Source organism: Mauremys mutica, chromosome 1 (assembly GCF_020497125.1).
Source record: "Mauremys mutica isolate MM-2020 ecotype Southern chromosome 1, ASM2049712v1, whole genome shotgun sequence".
Classification (NCBI taxonomy): Eukaryota; Metazoa; Chordata; order Testudines; family Geoemydidae; genus Mauremys; species Mauremys mutica.
This window is the reverse complement of record NC_059072.1, coordinates 5,403,066-5,422,161: the sequence shown is the minus strand read 5'-3', so window position 1 is coordinate 5,422,161 and position 19,096 is coordinate 5,403,066. Positions and strand designations below refer to the sequence as shown.

Sequence of the window (19,096 nt, the reverse complement as noted above, 5' to 3'; positions counted from 1 at the left end):
TGGCTTGCCAACTACAAAACCAGTTTCTCCTCTCTTGGTTTTCACACCTCAACTGCTAGAAGAGGGCCTCATCCTCCCTGATTGAACTAACCTCATTATCTCTAGCTTGCTTCTTGCTTGCATATATATACCTGCCCTTGGAAATTTCCACTACATGCATCCGACGAAGTGAGTATTCACCCACGAAAACTCATACTCCCAAACGTCTGTTAGTCTATAAGGTGCCACAAGACTCTTTGCTGCAAAGGCAGAGAGGAGACAATAGTGACATTTCCCTTCACATAGACAGTCCTCGAACTCCACAGCGACCTGCTCTGGAACTGGTCTGTCCTCGAGTCTAGATTTTAGAGGCTGAAGATGGAGACCTTTCCCCAGTAGCTGCAGTGGCTCAAAGCCATAGCGTCACCAGTTTTGTGAAGGGGCTAAACTGTAGCCGGGCAAATCACATCTACGATGGAGTTTTCCATCCCGGCAGCTTCAGCGGGGTGGAAATCCCAGTGTAGCGAAGGCCATAAATTGTTCTCTCAAGTGTGTTTAGGAGCCGGGGAAAGAGTCTAGGAACATCCTGCTGCCAGATGTGTGAGGAAAGTAATATGATCCCTGAGTGCCAACCCAGCCAATGGCTCATCTCTAAAAACATCTGGAAGAAGAGTTTTGCCCAACTGGCTCGTTGGTCTAGGGGTATGATTCTCGCTTAGGGTGCGAGAGGTCCCGGGTTCAAATCCCGGACGAGCCCATTTATTTTTTCAGCACATAGCAGCAGTGGGACGGAAGAAGATTTTGCAGAACAAACTGACTTTCCCCACATAAATAATGTATGGAAAGTAAGTGAGACTTTTTAATCTATATTCTCCAAGGACAGAAACCTACAGACCAACACCTACAAATTCTCCACCAAGCATTCTCAAAACTACAATACCCACACGAGGAAATAAGGAAACAGATCAACAGAGCCAGACGTGTACCCGGAAGCCTCCTACTGCAAGACAAACCCAAGAAAGAAACCAGGAGGACTCCACTGGCCATCACATACAGTCCCCAGCTAAAACCCCTCCAATGCATCATCAGGGATCTACAACCCATCCTGGACAATGCTCCCACACTTTCACAGGTTTGGGTGGCAGGCCAGTCCTCGCCCACAGACAACCTGAAGCATATTCTCATCAGTAACTGCACACTGCACCATAGTAACACTAACTCAGGAACCAATCCATGCAACAAACCTCGATGCCAACTCTGCCCACATATCTACACCAGCAACACCATCACAGGACCTAACCAGATCAGCCACACCATCACCGGTTCATTCACCTGCACGTCCACCAATGTAATATACGCCATCATATGCCAGCAATGCCCCTCTGCTATGTACATCGGCCAAACTGGACAGTCTCTAAGGAAAAGGATAAATGGACACAAATCAGACATTAGGAATGGCAATATACAAAAACCTGTAGGAGAACACTTCAACCTCCCTGGCCACACAATAGCAGATCTTAAGGTGGCCATCCTGCAGCAAAAAAACTTCAGGACCAGACTTCTAAGAGAAACTGCTGAGCTTCAGTTCATCTGCAAATTTGACACCATCAGCTCAGGACTAAACAAAGACTGTGAATGGCTTGCCAACTACAGAACCAGTTTCTCCTCCCTTGGTTTTCACACCTCAGCTGCTCGAACAGGGCCTCATCCTCCCTGATTGAACTAACCTTGTTATCTCTAGCCTGCTTCTTGCTTGCATATATATACCTGCCCCTGGAAATTTCCACTACATGTATCTGATGAAGTGGGTATTCATGCTCCAAAATGTCTGTTAGTCTATAAGGTGCCACAGGACTCTCTGCTGCTTTTACAGATCCAGACTAACACAGCTCCCCCCTCTGAACCTGGACTAAAACACTCGCCTTTTTCCATTGCAACCGCACCCTGCAGCGCCGCCTGCTAGCTGCCCACGAGACTGGGTTTTCCACGCCCTGCCCTGGGCGGGGGCCGAGCTCCATTGGCTGGAGGGGAAGGGGCAGCAATAAAAAAGTCAGGTCCATGACCAAACACTTGCCGATCAGCTGTAAAACTTTCCTCCCGGAGAGCAGCACGTGGCCAGGGAGAGCTCGGTTGTTTCTGATCTAGCCAGGTGGCTCCGTCTATTCGGCACAAGCAACAGAGACGCTTTGGGCCCGATGTTCCAGGATCTGAACACAAGATAGCGTTGGCCCCCAGCGGGATCTCGTTCAGAGGGGCGAGGGGCAGAGCATCGCGCCTACCCAAAGGGAGCGACGCGTTGTTTAAACCGGGGAAGGAAGGAAAGCTGTGGGCTCGGGTGGCACCGCCCAAACCCAGACACATATTTCTATCCAGGAAGACAGGGCGCTGGTGGCTTTTCTGAATGTCCCGCAAGCCGCGCAGAGACCGACGCTACGTATTAATGTGCTCAGTAGTGGCACAGGAGGGTTCCCCTGCATTGGCCCGACACCTGGAACCCAGTCAATATCCTCGCAGCAAAGGCGTCATTTACATCAAAACCTGCAGCCGCGTGGGGAGAGGGAGACTAACTGGATGTTGAAAGCAACATTTCTCAGTAGCCTAGTAGATAGTAAAGGCTAAAGAGTAGATCTGAAGTGTCCCCAGCTCTGTACGTCGTAGCCCGGAGCTGGAGAAAGGAGACTCTTGTGCTCTGGCAGACCAGGTACCAGCTCCTGCCGACGTTCTCACGTGAACACGGACACATACATGGCTAGGATCAGTCTGGCTCAATGAGTGTTAGACTCATAGACTTTAAGGTCAGAAGGGATCATCATAGTCATAGTCAGAGCTCCTGCACCTCGCAGAGCACAGAACCTCCCCATCACACTCCTGTACAGACCCCTCACCTCTGGCTGAGCTACTGACGCCCTCAAATCATGGTTTCAAGGCTTCATGTTACAGGGAATCCACCGTTTACACTAGTTTAACCCTGCAGTGACCCGAGCCCCATGCTGCAGCGGTATTAGAGTTATGAGAATGTGCTGAGACGTTAGGGCAGGCCTGTGAGTTGCTGCCGGCATTAATCTCACCTGTAACATCTGTCTCCCGTATCGTCAGGTCATATCTGAGCGTTTGCATTGTGAGCCTGTGTGAGAGTGTAACTGACCAGACAGGAGAGAGGCGTTAACTCGTGTGAAATGCTGGTCTCCAGCAGAAGGTGTTCTGCCCTGCCCCACGAGGCGGCCCAGCGACGCCAGACAGATGATCGTGGAACGTTAAAGAGGACGAAAGATTGTGTTGTTTCCTCTGCTCCCTCCCCCATGAAGATGAGCTGTAGAAGTGAATCCCTCCTTTCAGCTGAGTTTGCAACTCAAAGCAGATGGGGGGAAGGGAATAAAACCCCCCAGCAAGGAGGAACTGGATCTCATGCTGCTTGGACTCCTCTGGGGCTCAGGTTTCTAGGCATAAGCAAGGGATCCCCAGCTGCTTAGCCCGGGTTTGCCCTAAAGGACGGACAGAGCTCGCTTATTACAGAAGCTTCTATTCCTTTGTGAAACTTCAGACCGGAACCCATGTGTGTATCTACCTGCGTTAACCTTGTAAATCACTTTCCCGTTTCTTTCCCTAATTAATAAATCTCAAGACCATTTACTGTATGTCACGGAGTCCCCGGGTGCTGCTCTGGAACTGCTCCCCACCAAGCCAGGCAGGACTCTGGGAGCCTCCTCTCCTTTGGAGCAGACTGTCTTCAGGGCAAGAAGCTCACACGGCTTCACCTCCTGGGTCTGACCTTGGAGCATTCAGCATATGCCCCTCCATGCGCTTCCCCCAGCGAGTCCACCCAGGTGGGGTCCTGGGGAAGCCACTGGATCCTGCACCCCCACTTCCTGCGATTCACCAGGACTCTCAGCCAGCCAGTAAAGCAGAAGGTTTATTTGGACGACACGAACACAGTCCAAGACAGGTCTTAGTTAGGCCCATCTGGGGCCCCCAGGGAGGCCACAGCCCCGTTGGGAAGCCCAAGCCCCGTCGGGAAGTCCCTCTCCCTTTCCAGCCAGCTTCAAAACTGAAACCTCCTCTCTGGGCTTTGTCTCTTTCCCGGGCCAGGAGGTCACCTGATCTCTTTGTCTCCAACACCTGCAGTTGCACCTTTGCGGGGGAGGGGCCCAGGCCATCAGTTGCTAGGAGACAGAGTGTCAGGCATTTAGGTGCACTGGCCCCTTGCTCTGCAGCAATCCCACCCCCTTATCCCACCACCTAGATATTAAGAACTGCAGAGGGGACACTGAGGCACCAACACCGTATTCAGAGCAAACATTAAGAACATTCCCAGTTCGTCACACTGTAGGATTGGCTACAAGCATTGTCTGTGGCGTGAGATCTAAGGTGCAGCTGGCCTGGGGCAAGCGACTGGGGAGTAACCCGAATATTGCTGTGATCTTTGACGTAAGGGACCATCTGTCACAAAGAGAAGCTCACTGGGGTGGCCGGACGGATCGGCGCACCCCCGGGGACTGTCTGTGACCCCACGTGAGGGAGTTTACACTTGATAATTGGTGAGCCCGAAGTAGAGAACTCGCCACCAGACTGGGGTTTGTGGGCTGGTTCTTAACAGTCTGCGCTGAGGTTGGGACTCGTGCCCTTGAGCCTTAATTATAGGCTCCAGATACACAGAGAATAATTTGTGCTTTTGGTTCCCGGCGCTGTTGGTGTAAGGATGTGATTCTTGGCAGGCTGCGGCTCTCTCCCTCCTGACCGGGGCTTTGTCAGGCTGCAAAGTTCCACGCCTATATGGTAATATCCCCAGCAAGGCCAGAGTCTGCACTTTGCTCTCTCCAAAGGCTATGCCCAGTGTATCGCCTGCGGTTATGTTACCCCCAGCTCCTTCGAAGCAGCCCCATTTATTCTTAGGGTGAAAGCGTTACAGAGAAGTCCCGCGGAGACAGACCCTGGAGAGACCTGGCCCCTCCGCAGGGACTGATGCACCTCCCGAGCCTTCGCAGCGACTCGCACGGCATTGTCACACCAGTCGGGGGCGTTAGGCCGCTGGTGCAACGCACAGGGGCCGTCGGCTGGCACGGTTAGAGCATGGCCCAAGTCCATCTGGCCAGCCCAGGGCCTAGCCAAGCTGCGGTGAACGCCGTGGTCCGGCTCTGTCTGACCCCCTTGGGCGGGTCCCAGGTCAGAGCCCCGTCTCCCTGCAGCAGCCAGCTCCTACCCGGCACCTCACCCCTTCCCAGGCCTTTGTGCACCAGCTGGGGTCTCTGCTCAGCTCCCTGCTGAGAGGCCGGGAAATCCCTCTTCCTTGGGGGCGCTGGCTGCCAGGGGCCAATGTCCTGCCGACTGGATTTGCCAGTGACTTCTCGGATCCTCCACTGATAGAGGGTCAGCCTCGGCCAGGCCTTTTTAATGACCCATCCCAGCTCAGACAGCTGGGCGACATGCAGGCCTAGGCCTCTCAGCCTGCCCTGGGAGCAAACAGTCCTTCTCCCCACCACCCACCCCACTGGGTGGTCAAGCACAATCCAGGGGAAACTGAGGCACATATCAGCTTAATAAAAATATTACAGTAAATTCCCACTTCGTCCCAATACCTGACCCACTGCCCGAAAACCTCCCATTGCCCCCAGCTGGGACCTGGTTAGTTGTCTAGGGGTCAGCACTGCCGCTGCCCCAGTGATCTTGCCCCGCCCATGCAGCAAGCACATTGAGACGGATGAGGGAAGGTCGCACCTCTTCCCACCCAACGCCGCTCCCTCACCAGCTGCTGCAAACCGAGGGGACCGACGCAGCCGGGCACAAGCGCCAGGATCCCTGAGATCTGGGAATGTTCTGCTCTCGGGGTGGGCTGGACAGGAACGGGGCTGCAATCCACCCCGGGGCACCTGGCTTCCCTCCCCCAGCTGCAGAATGGGCTCCTGTGCTGTACCCAGGGCACAACCCAGCCCTGCCCTCTACCCTGGGGTGCTCTTTACACGGCTTTGGCCTCCAGTCCTGCACTGCTCACAAACAGCCTCCCGCATGCAAGTCACTCCCAGCGACGTCTGTGTGTGATCTGCAGCCAGCCACAGCCCGGCTCCTCCCAGCCTGGGTTATCCTGCAGGGTGACCCAACACCCCCCCAGGCCTCAGATTCCCCCCAGAAACGGACGTCCAGCCCTGGACAGCACAAGTATATTAAGCTATTACTACTCTAAGGGAAGAATATCCCAGCTTGTAAATAGTTACCTGGACAGTTCAGCTTAACACACTGGATTAGCTAACACAACAAACCAAGTGTATTAGCCACAAAGAGAGCGGTTTTCAGAGAGCCCCAGCAGTGACCCTAAGAGTCAGACACGGTCACAAGAAAAATAAAGATCAACCAGTCACAGGTGCCCAACTTCCCAAACTCTATGAGAGTCAAAGCAAAGTTGTGTGGCCAGGTGCCTCCAGCAGGCCCCCTGACCAACCCCTTGAGGTCCGGACGCCTCCTCCGGAGTCCAGCAGCTGCTTCCTTTGTCTTTTCCGGTGCAGAGAATGTGATGGGCAGGGGGGCGTCTCCCCCTCCTTTTTATAGCCCTGTCCCCCCACCTCCAGCTGGGAGCCCGAGGACAGGCCCTCGGTGAGGCTGGGAACCCAGTGCTGTCTCTTTGCTAAGATGTAGATTTTTGCCCCTGCCCAAGAATAGGAACTGAGCAGGTAATGACCCAGGGGCCTTGTTTACACCGGCCGAGGTGTCGGCTTGCCCTGAGGAACTGCTTTGACCACTCCCCAGACTTCTATGGAAAACCTGCTTTTCGGCCTGATTTCTGCTTGTGTTTCTAACATCACCTGTCAGGCTGCTCCGTGCACTTCGCCCGGCTGTTCCTGACCAGCAAATACCTCACCAGGCAGTCCTCGTGCGAAGCCGTGTGCAGGGCATGAACACAGGGTGCATTGTGCCACGGCTCCCCCCTCGCAGCGCGGCCCATCGCAAACGCAGCATCGCTCCTAAAGAGAGACGCAAGCAGCGGGCCCCTTACGCAGGCAGGGATTGGGTTTGTGGGGGCTCTGGTTTGCTTGAAGTGGTTTGTCTCAGGGTCTAGTGGATGTTGTGTCTGAGCCACCCAAGGTGGAAAGTGCCGAGGCGCCGGGGGAAGAACTGTGCAGCTGCTTGAACCTCAGAGGCCACATGGTCTTGTGGTTTCCAGCACTGCCAAGGTCTCCTCTAAGCCAACTCCTTGCACAGACATTTCCCAGCTGGCTTGTTGGTCTAGGGGTATGATTCTCGCTTAGGGTGCGAGAGGTCCCGGGTTCAAATCCCGGACAAGCCCATTTTTAATGGTTGGGGGGATCTGCCAGAACAAAGCCACTTCTCCAAGAAGAGAAGCTCAGTGAAAAGGAGGAGGAATTTTATTGCCTCAAATCCACAGCAGTGCCCAGCCTGGCTGCCAAGGCCACATCCCAGCTGGATGGGGACGATTAACGTCCCCCACCGCAAATGTTTTGGGGTCTCCTCCTGCCCGGCCGATCTTAGAGCAAAAGCCCTGGGTGGCCCTTAGAGTCCCTAAGTGCCTCCCTCAAACCCCCCACCCCCAGGTTGCTCTGACACCCCAGGCTGAAGGTGGCTGGTTTCCATCGCCGGCTCCGCTACCGTTTCTATTCGGCTGCCAAATCCGAGCCGATCTCATGGGCAGGAATGTTGCAGCTGGTGCCAGTTAACAGGGAAAGGAGAGGCGACCCCGTGAGCTGTGCTGTGGCCTTGGAAGCCAGGTTTGGGCACTGCTGGGCTGTACCAGGGTCATAAGGGTCCCGCCGCGCCGGGCAGCCCCGGGCCCCTGTCACGTCCCCGCCGCACCGGGCAGCCCCGGGCCCCCATCACGTCCCCACAGCACTGGGCAGCCCCATGTCCCGGTCACGTCCCCGGCACACTGGGCAGCCCCGGGCCCCCATCACGTCCCCGCAGCACCGGGCAGCCCAGTGCCCCCATCACGTCCCTGCTGCGCTGGGCACCCCAGTGCCCCTGGCACGTCCCTTCCATGCCGTCCCTCTCCCCACACTCCATTTTGGTGCCATGCACAGTGTGGCCAACCCTCCAGCGGTTTGGGCACGTGCTGAGCCTGGCGGGACGGGGGGAGGAGGAGGGGAAAGACGGCAATGGGAAATGTAGGCTCCAAATCTCTCCTGCCGCGAGACCCTGGTGGTGCCACAGACCCCAAAGGGAAGGGCTGGGAGCCCTTTTTCCAGTGGGCTGGGACAGGGTCCAAGGGGGAACGCGCTGGGGTGCACCGGGGGATGGTGCCGGGGATGCTCCGTCTCCTGGCAGAAAGGAGGGAGGCAGTGACAGCCGCCCACTGGGGTGCCTCTGGATTCACGGCCCCCATGACCCACCCAGCCCCACTGAACGGGAGCAGGCTGCCAGCCACCCCCTGCCCTTTCACCCCCCGGAATCCCCTAGAGGCCACACAATCGGCTCCCGGCTGCGCAGCCAACAAGATTACCCTCTCAGGGGGCTTAGGGGACGGGAGGTAAGGGGCTTACAGCCCCTAATCCCAAACTTTGTCCGTAGGAAGCTCAGGCTTAATGCCTGATCCCCCCATGAGCCCTTAAGTGGCTTGTCCCCCCGGGGATTGTATATTAGAAGGGGGGAGGGAGCCGGGGCAGGCTCCGTGCAGCGCTCCCGGCCGGCAGGATGTCGGGGGAAGAAGACTTTTACCTCTTCGAGAACGTCTCCTCGGTGGGGCCCTGGGACGGGCCCCAGTACCACATCGCTCCACTCTGGGCCTTCTACTTCCAGACGGCCTTCATGGGCTTCGTGTTCTTCACTGGCGTGCCCCTCAACGCCATCGTCCTCGTGGTCACCATCAAGTACAAGAAGCTGCGGCAGCCGCTCAACTACATCCTGGTCAACATCTGCCTGGGGGGCTTCATCTTCTGCTCCTTCTCCGTCTTCATGGTCTTCATCTCCAGCTCCCAGGGCTACTTCATCTTCGGGCGGCAAGCCTGCGCCCTGGAGGGCTTCCTAGGCTCCGTGGCAGGTAACGCGGGGGGACGGCCGAGGGCAGGCCCCATGGGCGAGCCGGGCAGGGGCCCAGCGGCTGAGGGCTGCGACCTGGGCTCAGAGGGGTTGCCGGGGGCACTGGGGGGCCCTAGTGAAGCCAGAGCCGTTTGCACCAGCTGAGGATCTGCCTCTCCCTCCCATGCCGGGGCCACGCTCCGCAGCGGGGGCTGCTCTGAGGGCGAGGCAGATCCGAGCGGAGGCAGGACACGCTGGGCAGCCCAGGGGGAGATCCAAGCACAGCCGTGATCACAAGCCTCTGCCTGCCAGGAGATGGGAATGGGCGACAGGGGCTGGATCACTCGCCATTGCCCTGGTCTGTTCACTCCCTCTGGGGCACCTGGCACTGGCCACTGTCGGCAGCCAGGACACGGGGCTGGATGGACCTTTGGTCTGACCCAGGCTGGCCGTTCTTACGTTCCTGTGAGCACAGACAGCTGCTTTCTTTTAATGATCAGGCCCGACTAGAACGGAATGGGGGTGGGCTGTCCCCGGGGAAATCAAGAGCAACAGTGGGGGACGCTGGTGGGAAGTGAGTGGGGATCAGGCCCTCAGGCTTAGGGTGTTGGGCCAACCTTCTGCGGTTCCCCCGGGATGCCCGCGTGACCTGCGGCTCCGGGTGGAGCTGGGAACTCGGGGCGGGGGGGGTGGGTAGGATAAGACCTGAGGAATCTGTCAGGAGAGGAGAGCAGGCGCCCCCATATTCCCAGGTAAGCCCCAGGGTGGGGACCCTCTTCAGCCATCCTGTCGCTGTCCTTTACTGCACCTTCTCCGGCCCCCTGCAGTGCCAGGCATCGGAGCGGGCGCGAGCTCCGGATGCTTGGCAGTGTCACAGCTTCCGAAGGGCCCAGGACCCACGAGGGGCGATTTCCCACGGCTTTCACCGGAGGCTGGACAGAGCCAGCCCCGGGGGAGCCCTGTGCAGACAGGCAGCAGCGCTGGAAGGGAGGGCGCTGCACTAGGCTGCAGAAGGCCAGGCGACCGTGGCAGCCTTGCAGATCCAGTTGCAGGATCGGGGCCGGAGATTTTCACTTTCCTTCACAAACTGGCCCCTGGGGTGACCAGGCTGCCGTCATCGCTGGCTTCGCTCCGAAGCCGAACCCGGAGACTTTGCAGGCTCTGCCGCGTTCCCCGGGTCTGGTGGATGCGCCACAATCCAGGGGGACAAGGCGAACGGGGACGAAATGACTTTCCAGGCAGCCTCTGCTGCGACCCGTCCCCAAATAACCTCACCCGGCTCCCAGCCCCGCTGAAATGCGAGGGGCGTTTCCGTTCCCCGGGTCACTCTGCCTGCAACAAATGCATGCGGAGAAAGGGCCGTTCCCCTGCCCCCCACCTGTGTCCAGAAGCGTCTCTGGTGGGGAAGCAGGGGGCCTGGCTAATGGGGGAACAGAGGGAACATGGGGCAGAGGTTCAACAGGCCAGCTCCACGTTGGCTGAGCTCCTCTCAGCCTCCGGCCCCAGGAACGCCAGCGAGGTGGGTTCGGGGGTCCCTCGGGGTGCTAGCTGGGCGCGGGGCGGGGCTGAGGGTGCAGGGGCTGTGTGGGGTAATCTCCTTGTGCCTTCCCCAGGCCTGGTCACCGGGTGGTCCCTGGCCTTCCTGGCCTTTGAGCGCTATATCGTCATCTGCAAACCCTTCGGGAACTTCCGCTTCAGCTCCAAGCACGCCCTGATGGCGGTGGCGGCCACCTGGGTCATCGGCATCGGCGTCTCCATCCCGCCCTACTTTGGGTGGAGCCGGTAGGAGCCGGGCTGGGGGCCGGGGCGTCCTAGAGGAGAGAGGGAGCTCCCCCCGCCCATCGCCCCAGTGTGCCCTGGGCCTGCCTCTTTCCAATCCCTTTGCCCAGCCTCATGGCATCGCCCTGGCAAACGCCCCTGCCAAGAGGGAGCAGATGTGGGGGGGCCTCCCCACCCCCCATGGCAGAGTGCCTGGCAGCTGACCCGCTAGCCAGCTCTGCAGGGAGCCGGTGGTGCACAAAGCCTCTCGCTCCGAACTGGTTCAGAACCAGCGTTGCCACCCGCCGGCTTGGGGCCCCGATTGCAGCGTTGCCACCCGCCGGCTGGGCTATTCGGTCTGATCTCTGGGCTCGAGTTCAGGCTGGGCAGGGCACGCACCGGCCTCGGGAAGCGTTCCCAGCCTGAGAGGTCGGGAGCCGCCAGGCCTCAAACTCTCATCATTCCGATTTCCCTCTTGCTCGCACATGGCTGCAGTAGCCAGGCTCACGATCGGCCGGGGAGCGAGGAGCCTTCTCCCACCTGCCTGTGCTCCCGGGAGCAGCGGGACTGCTTGCTGCTGGGGAATGAGCCACGGCAAACGGGGCGGGGAGGGGGCGCGACTGGCCCCGCCCATCCCCCCAGCCCTGGCCAGCGGAGGTGATGGGCTGTGCCGGCTGCACAAGGCCGAGCAAGCCCTGGGGGAGTGCTGTGCCCTCCGTCTTGCAGGTTCATCCCCGAAGGCCTGCAGTGCTCGTGCGGCCCAGACTGGTACACGGTGGGGACCAAGTACAGGAGCGAATACTACACCTGGTTCCTCTTCATCTTCTGCTTCATCGTGCCCTTCTCGCTCATCTGCTTCTCCTACTCCCAGCTGCTGGGCGCCCTCCGCGCCGTAAGTACCCACTGCAGAGAGCCAGGGCATGCTGCCAGCTCCCAGGGCACCTGTCTGCTTGCAAGTGTGCGGTGTGCATGAGATGGGAGGACTGCAGGCTGGTGAGTGTGTGGTGTGAGATGAGAGGGTTGCACGCTGGCAAGTGTGCAGTGTGTGCGTGAGACAGGAGGGTTGCATGCTGGTGAGTGTGCGGTGTGTATGTGAGACGGGAGGGTTGCACGCTGGCGAGTGTGTGGTGTGTGTGAGAGACGGGAGGGTTGCACGCTGGCGAGTATGTGATGTGTGTGAGAGATGGGAGGGTTGCATGCAGGTGAGTGTGTGGTGTGTGTGAGAGATGGGAGGGTTGCACGCTGGCGAGTGTGTGATGTGTGTGAGAGACGGGAGGGTTGCATGCAGGTGAGTGTGTGGTGTGTGTGAGAGAGACGGGAGGGTTGCACGCTGGCGAGTGTGCGGTGTGTGAGAGACGGGAGGGTTGCATGCTGGCGAGTGTGCGGTGTGTGTGAGACGGGAGGGTTGCACACTGGTGAGTGTGTGGGGTGTTGGAGTGACGGGAGGGTTGCATGCTGGCGAGTGTGCAGTGTGTGTGTGTGTGAGATGGGAGGGTTGCACGCTGGCGAGTGTGCAGTGTGTGAGAGACAGGAGGGTTGCACACTGGTGAGTGTGTGGTGTGTGAGTGAGACGGGAGGGTTGCACGCTGGCGAGTGTGCAGTGTGTGAGAGACAGGAGGGTTGCACACTGGTGAGTGTGTGGTGTGTGAGTGAGACGGGAGGGTTGCACGCTGACGAGTGTGATTGCTTGGCAGCTCTGACCGTCTGAATGGGTTGATATTTTGCCTCTAGCTGGTCTCTGATGTTAGAAAATGCTGGTCCGGCTAGTGAGGACTATGCCAAAGAGGCTCCCAGACAGACGGACGGACGGGCGTCCTCCACAGAGCCCCCTCACTGGGACAGTTCAGAGTTGCTTGTCTAACACCCATGGCTGCAGGGACCGGTCTGGGGGCTTGGTCTGTAACATAGTCAGGGCCTGATGCCCCCAAGGGAGAGCGCCCCATGCCAGTGGCTGCGAGCGGCCTGCTCTGAGGCTGGAGCTCGAAGGCACCGCCCCATCCCGAGCACCCGGGGGAGCATGCGTTTCTGGTAACTAAATCCAGGATGGACGGGGCATTGTGACTCCTGGAGGAATCCCCCAGGTACGACCCTCTCCCCGTTGGAGTCGGAGCTGGGGCCAGGCGAGCGGCGGGGTGGGAAATCAGACCTGCCACGAGGGGGCGAGAGACCGTCCGGCCGCTCCAACCCTGGTTCAGCAGCCCTGCTCTCCGGAGCTACCCCAGTGGAGAAGGGGGCTAGGGAAGGGAAGCCTGGGAGCCTGCCGCTCATGCCCGGGGGCCCTGGTGGGTTGCCTGCAGGTAGCGGCCCAGCAGCAAGAGTCGGCCACCACCCAGAAGGCGGAGCGGGAGGTGTCCCGCATGGTGGTGGTGATGGTGGGCTCCTTCTGCGTCTGTTGGGTGCCCTACGCGGCCATGGCCATGTACATAGTGAACAACCGCAACCACGGCCTCGACTTGCGCCTCGTCACCGTCCCTGCCTTCTTCTCCAAGAGCTCCTGTGTCTACAACCCCATCATCTACGGCTTCATGAACAAGCAGGTGAGCGTTTCCTTCCTTCCCCGGTGGGCAGCGCGGCTTGGCCTGCGCCACGGACCAGTCCTGCCCCGGCCCAAGTCCCGGGGGGTCCCTGAGACCAGCGTCTGGAGCAGCCCAAGTCCCTTCCCAGGTGCAGCCAGGATCGGAGCTGGAGAAGTGGGTGGTTGCCCGGAGAGGTGCATGGAGCCTGCCCTGGTGGTCACTGGGTCATTCTATGAACCACGGGCCCCACATGCGGCCTGGCTGAGAGCACGGGCAGGGCGATGGGGCGGTGCTGACGCCAGGTTCTGCTCGGGTCCCTGCTCTGAGTTCCCAAGAAATGGCCTGGGGAGGGCTGGGGGCAGAGGGCCTGGCCAGCACTGTCCCCGGGCGGAGAGCAGAGGGGAGTCAGAGTTTAAGGCCCGAAGGGCCCGCAGGTTTATCTAGCGTGACCTCCTGCCTAGCACAGGGCAGCCCCAGCCCCCAGACGCCCTACGGGGAGCCGACGACTTTGGTCCTCAGGTGACACAACTGTCGTGAGCCGCGGGCAGAGAACAGGGGAGACTGAGGCCTGGTCTACGTGACAAAGTGAGGTCGGCTCAGCCACGTTGCTCAGGGCTGTGAAAAATGCCACGCCTTGTGCGAGGTAACTAAGCTGGTGTCAGCCCTGGTGTAGACAGTGCTAGGCCGCCGGCAGAAATTCCTCCATCAACCTAGCTACCACCTCTCAGAGAGGTGGATTTACCCAAGCTGATTAGGCATGAGCTGCCCAGGCGATGCCAGCAGGAGACCCTGCCCCATGCTGCTGGTGAACCCCCTCCCCCACACAGGTCCCTGCCAATCTGCGGGGAAATTCCTTCCCCACCCCAGCTGCGGGGTCAGCTGGAGGCTGAGGATGAGCCAGACCTACCAGGCGGGCATTGAGAGAGAGGGTTCTTGGCAGCACGGGCCTACCCTGCCCGGTCTGCTGATGGCAATGCAAAGACTCCCCAGGGGCCCATGCGTGTGGGTGCTTCCTTGTGGAGCCCGCGAGCCAAGGCCAGAGGGCTAGTAGCAGCCGCCTGGCCTGGATGGGGGGGCAGCGCAGCAGAACCCAGCCCCCCTTCAGGGTGGTCCAACCCACAGCCAGGAGCACATGCTCTACAAAACGGCGTCCCTGTGGCGGGGGGGTAGGGAGCCTGCAAAGTCCTGCCGCGGCCCTTTGTGGAGCTGTGACGGTGCTGCCTGTGGGAGCCAGCTGAGGTCACTCAATCAGGGTGAATTGCAAACAGAACGGGGCAGACAAACCCCAGCAGCTGGTGGATATTCCAATATTTCAATTTACCTGCATGAAACAGCCTCTGTAGCACCTCACTGGTTACTCGGAGGTCCAAACCCCGCAGTTCCCTTCAAGTGCCCAGCCTCAGGCCTCCGTCCGAGACACGTCAGATATGATGATGATCACTGAGAATCTTCTCTCATCATATAAAAGAAAAGGTTCTTCCAACCCCAAAGGATCAGCCACACGCCCAGGTCCAATTATAACTTAGATCTTACCCAAAATACACGTCACAGCCAATTCTTATTAACTCAGCTAAAATTTATTAAAAAAGAAAAGAGAGAGTGTTGGTTAAAAGATCAATCTACAGACAGACTTGAATTCAATTCTTGAGGTTCAGACACAGCAGAGATGAGCTTGTAGTTGCCAAAAGTCCTTTCAGAAACAGTCCAGAGGTTACAGTCCAATGTCCACGTTCAGGGTGGCTCCAGTCGGTGACTGGGGAGCTCAATCCTTATGGCTTAAGGTTTCCCCCTCTTGAAACCCAAAGCAGATCTGATGAAGCAGGATCGTGTCCCAGGGTTCTTATACATTTCCAGCAGCCTTTCGGCCTGAGAAAACAATAGGCTTAACTCTCCTTCTCCCAAACATCCTGGCAATTAGCACAGGGGAATTTATCCATTAAACAGTTCAGATGCAGGTCACCACAACCTTCAAAGAGACACAGAGACAATAATACTAGTTCCCTCTAGTGTCTTCCTAAATGTTAATGCTCCTTTTTTTGATCTTTGAATCAAAGCCATAGGAATAGACAAGACTTGTTTGTTACACCCCAAGCCCTGAGCACACACCCACCCTTCTACCTCTAACACTGCAGGCTGCATTTCAAAGCTCTGCTCATTTACAGATCTGCCTAACCAGGCTCTAGAGCTGGGCCCTGGGTCAGGTCAGTCTGGGAGGTAATTAACTCTGTCTGGCCCTGTCACCTTTCAATGAGATATGACATTACACTCATAATGTCACAGGAGCAGGTCTGTTGGGGGGGGGCGAATGTGGCTGGCGGGGGCTGGACGGAAGCATCCTGCAGGCAGAGGCAGGCCGGGGGTCTCCAGCTGGACCACCCCGGCTGGCCTAACGGTGCAGGGGGGTGGCGCTCTCTCCCCGTAGATTATGTAAGCAGGGGAATGGTCCCGCTATTGTGGGGAACTTTCCTGGCTTCTGCACTACCCCGGTGAAGTGGGCTAGCGAAAGGATCTGAGTCCTCGCTCCCACTTCCTTTACCCAGAGCCTCCCTGCCCTTGAGGACTCCCCTTCCACTCTCCTGTCTGGCAGAGTCCTCGTAACCCCAACAAGGCTGGGCCCAGGATTCCTGGGGGGCTCGACCCCCAACCCTGCTGTGGTCACCTGGGACAGGGGCTAGGGTGTCCCCACTCCGGGGTACTCTCTCTGCACTGCGCACATCCCTGACCCACTGATCACATCATACAATTTAAAGCAAATACAAGTTATTTAATTAACACTTAATTTTAAAAAAAGAATAAGGAAAAATGGGAAAGGTTACAGGAAACACATCACCCTGCTCTGGGGCAGGGAACAGCACAAACAGTGTCTCTGAAAGGTCAGGGCAGTTCACAGCCTGCTCCTTGTAGGTCCCAGGCCTCCTTCTCAGGCCCTGGCTGTGCTGCAGGGACGCTGCGGGTTGGACACTTGCTCTGGCGGTGGCCACACACTCTCAGGCTCTGGGTGGCAGGACCCTTCTCTCCAGCGTCACCCCCGCCCTGTCAGGGTTACAATCCCCCTCCCAGTCTGGCCTGCAGGGCCTCTTGGCTGAGGTATCTCCCTGCGCTGGGCCCACTGCCCGGGGTCCCCCTCGCTCTGCCCAGCTGCTCCCCGCACCCAGCTCCGGACTGCTCCAGCTCCAGCTCCAGCTCCGCTCTGCCTCAGCACGGCTGCTGCTGCTGCTCTGACTTCAGCTCCCTGGGCTGCTTCTCTGGCCTCTCTGGCTCCAGTTGCTACCACTCTGCTCCCAGGGCAGGGCTGCTCTGCAGGCTGCTTCTGTGACTCTGCTCTGAGCTCTCATCTGCTTCCTGGGCTGCTTGTCTGGCCCCTCTGGCTCTGGTTGCTACAGCTCTGCTCCCAGGGCAGGGCTGCTCTCTCTGGGCCGTGCTCTGGCTTTTTGGGCTGCAGCTCCGCTCCCATCAGCTTAGCTTGGGGCCCCGCTCTCTCCTTAGCTCGGCCCCACTCCATCTGACTCCAGGCACATTCCTGCTCACACGGAGGACGGGGCCCACCCTGGCCTTCTGTCTCCTTGATTAGCCTGCCCGCCCTGTCAATCAGGCTGACCTGGAGCATTAGCCTCTTGCCATTGTTCCTGGGGACTGTCAGTCTCAGGGTCCTGATTTGCCATCGATCCCTCCCCTTTTAGTGCTGGGAGCTAGCAACCAAAACACCCCCACTGAATGTTAGTAAGGGGGCAACAGTCCCCTTACACACTCATAATGTCACAGGAGCAGGTCTGTTGGGGGGGGGCGAATGTGGCTGGCGGGGGCTGGACGGAAGCATCCTGCAGGCAGAGGCAGGCCGGGGGTCTCCAGCTGGACCACCCCGGCCGGCCTAACGGTGCAGGGGGGTGGCGCTCTCTCCCCGTACAGTTCCGCGCCTGCATCATGGAGACGGTGTGTGGGAAACCCATCACGGACGAGTCCGACGTGTCCAGCTCCGCCCAGAAAACCGAGGTCTCGTCAGTGTCCACCAGTCAGGTCAGCCCCAGCTGAGGAGGCTGCGGCACCTCACGGGGCCCATCCCAAGGGGAGCAGGCACCGGGCTCCAGCGCAGGCTCTGAGAGGAAGCCCCGAGGCCCCACGGCTGCGCCTCCGACACACTGAACTGTAAATTTCAATTGGTGAGCTGGCCTGCGCTCACCGACCCCCGATGGGAGGATGGAGCCAACCAGCTGCGGAGAGCAACCCCACTCTGCCCCTGGGGGGGCCATGCAGCCCCCCATTGACCCTCCACAGCTGCTGCCCCCTAGGCTGTCTGCCTCTGGCACCGGCAGCACAGGGGCAGGCTGAGTGGTGAGGGGGGGCAGGGCAGCTTTGCTTTCTCCCATCTTCCCCCCGTGGGGACCGGCCGTCATCGCTCCTTCATCCAGCACAGCCCCCAGCTGGGAACCAGCACACAGTGCTTGGGGGGGGGGAGGGGGGCAGAGGCAGTGTGTGGTCAGTGGTTAGAGCGGGGGTGCGCTCCTGGGTTCGATCCCTGGCTCGACAAGGTGAGTGGGGTACACAAGAGGAGTGGGGTTTAGTGGTTAGAGCAGGGGGGGCTGGGTGTCAGGACTCCTGGGTTCTATCCCCAGCTCTGGGAGGGGAGTGGGGTCCAGTGGTTTATAGTGGGGGGGGGGAGGTTGGTGTCAGGACTCCTGGATTCTATCCCCGGCTCTGCCGCTGACTGTGTGAAAGTCACTTGCACTTTCTGGGGCTCAGCTGAGAAATGGGCTGATGGAGCCGACCCCCCTCACATTGGTGAGGTCACCCCCCTGGCTGTCAGGTGCTTTGAAATCCCTCGCTGAGCGGTGCTGGTGTCGAGCAAGGCACCAGAGGTGCTGTGAGGGCAGCCGAGAGGGCACCTTGTTCCTGCTCCCCTTCGGGAGTTAAGCCCGTGATTCTGGGGACAGGCAGCATCCTCTGGCCAGCGCCCTAGGGCCCGTTCCACCACTGCACCCCCTTTACCCCCCTCCCTATGGAAACCAGAGCAATGCGGGGCTGGAAGGGACCTCGAGAGGTCACCTAGTCCAACCCCCTGCACTGAGGCAGGACCAGGTAATCCTAGATCGTCCCTGACAGGTGTCTGTCCAACCAGTTCTTAAAAATGTCCAGTGACAGGGAACCCACGACCTCCCTTGCAAGCCTGTTCCAGAGCTGAACTACCTAGGGAGGTGGTGGACTCTCCTTCAGTAGAGGTGTTTAAGGCCCAGCTTGACAAAGCCCTGGCTGGGATGATTTAGTTGGGGATTGGTCCTGCTTTGAGCAGGGGCCTGGACTAGATACCTCCTGAGGTCCCTTCCAACCCTAATCATCTAGGATTCTATGAACACCCTGAGAGTTAGGAAGTTTCTCCTAATATTGAACCTGAATCTCCCTTGCTGCAGATTAAGCCCATTACATCTCTTCCTGCCGTCAGCAGACATGGAGAACAATCAATCCCCGTCCTCTTTATAATAACCCTCATATCTGAAGTCTGTACCAGGTCCCCCAATGCTTCCCCAGGCTTCCCCTGCCATGTGGTCACAGTTCTGCAGAGCCATCCCCTCTGCTCTCTCAAAAACTCAACAGAAGGGGTCTCCAGGAGCAGGGCCCGGGCCCCACGTCCCTCCCAGACTTCCCCAGCCCTTTGTCAGCATCCTCCCATTCCACTAGAAAAGGCAGATGAGAAAGTGAAGGAAGCAGCGGATCCAGCCTCTTGTTCTAGTCAAGGGCCCAGAGGCCAAAAGGGTGGGATTGCCCTTGTCTTCCGCCCCCTCCCCAGGGTGCCTGGGACACTAGCGTGAGCCCCCTGGACTCCCTTTGACTGAGAATCGCCCCCACTTCCTGAGTCGCCCCTGAATTTGTCCTGCTCAGCCTGAGTGCCAGGGAAT

General features: G+C 58.8%; 1 protein-coding gene and 2 non-coding genes across 3 annotated transcripts; all 3 read left to right on the top strand.

Annotated features, from left to right (window-relative positions):
- The first annotated feature begins 664 nt into the window (after nt 1-664).
- Nucleotides 665-736, top strand: TRNAP-AGG. Its single transcript has one exon. It is a non-coding gene; the product is annotated as a tRNA-Pro (tRNA).
- A 6,444-nt stretch (nt 737-7,180) lies between these two features.
- On the top strand, nt 7,181-7,252 carry TRNAP-AGG. Its single transcript has one exon. It is a non-coding gene; the product is annotated as a tRNA-Pro (tRNA).
- Nucleotides 7,253-8,610: 1,358 nt separating this feature from the next.
- Nucleotides 8,611-17,237, top strand: OPN1SW (opsin 1, short wave sensitive). Its single transcript, XM_045030337.1, has 5 exons — nt 8,611-8,956; nt 10,548-10,716; nt 11,419-11,584; nt 12,990-13,229; nt 17,115-17,237. Exons 1-5 carry the CDS (start codon nt 8,611-8,613, stop codon nt 17,235-17,237), a joined length of 1,044 nt encoding a protein of 347 aa, XP_044886272.1.
- The last annotated feature ends 1,859 nt before the right edge of the window (nt 17,238-19,096 follow it).

What these genes read in the sequence shown, in the direction of transcription:
- OPN1SW (XM_045030337.1), top strand. Translation starts at nt 8,611, where the DNA reads ATGTCGGGGGAAGAAGACTTTTACCTCTTCGAGAACGTCTCCTCGGTG. An exon ending in TGCTGGGCGCCCTCCGCGCC is followed by an intron (nt 11,585 to 12,989) that starts GTAAGTACCCAC and finishes GGTTGCCTGCAG; the next exon opens with GTAGCGGCCCAGCAGCAAGA. An exon ending in ACGGCTTCATGAACAAGCAG is followed by an intron (nt 13,230 to 17,114) that starts GTGAGCGTTTCC and finishes CTCCCCGTACAG; the next exon opens with TTCCGCGCCTGCATCATGGA.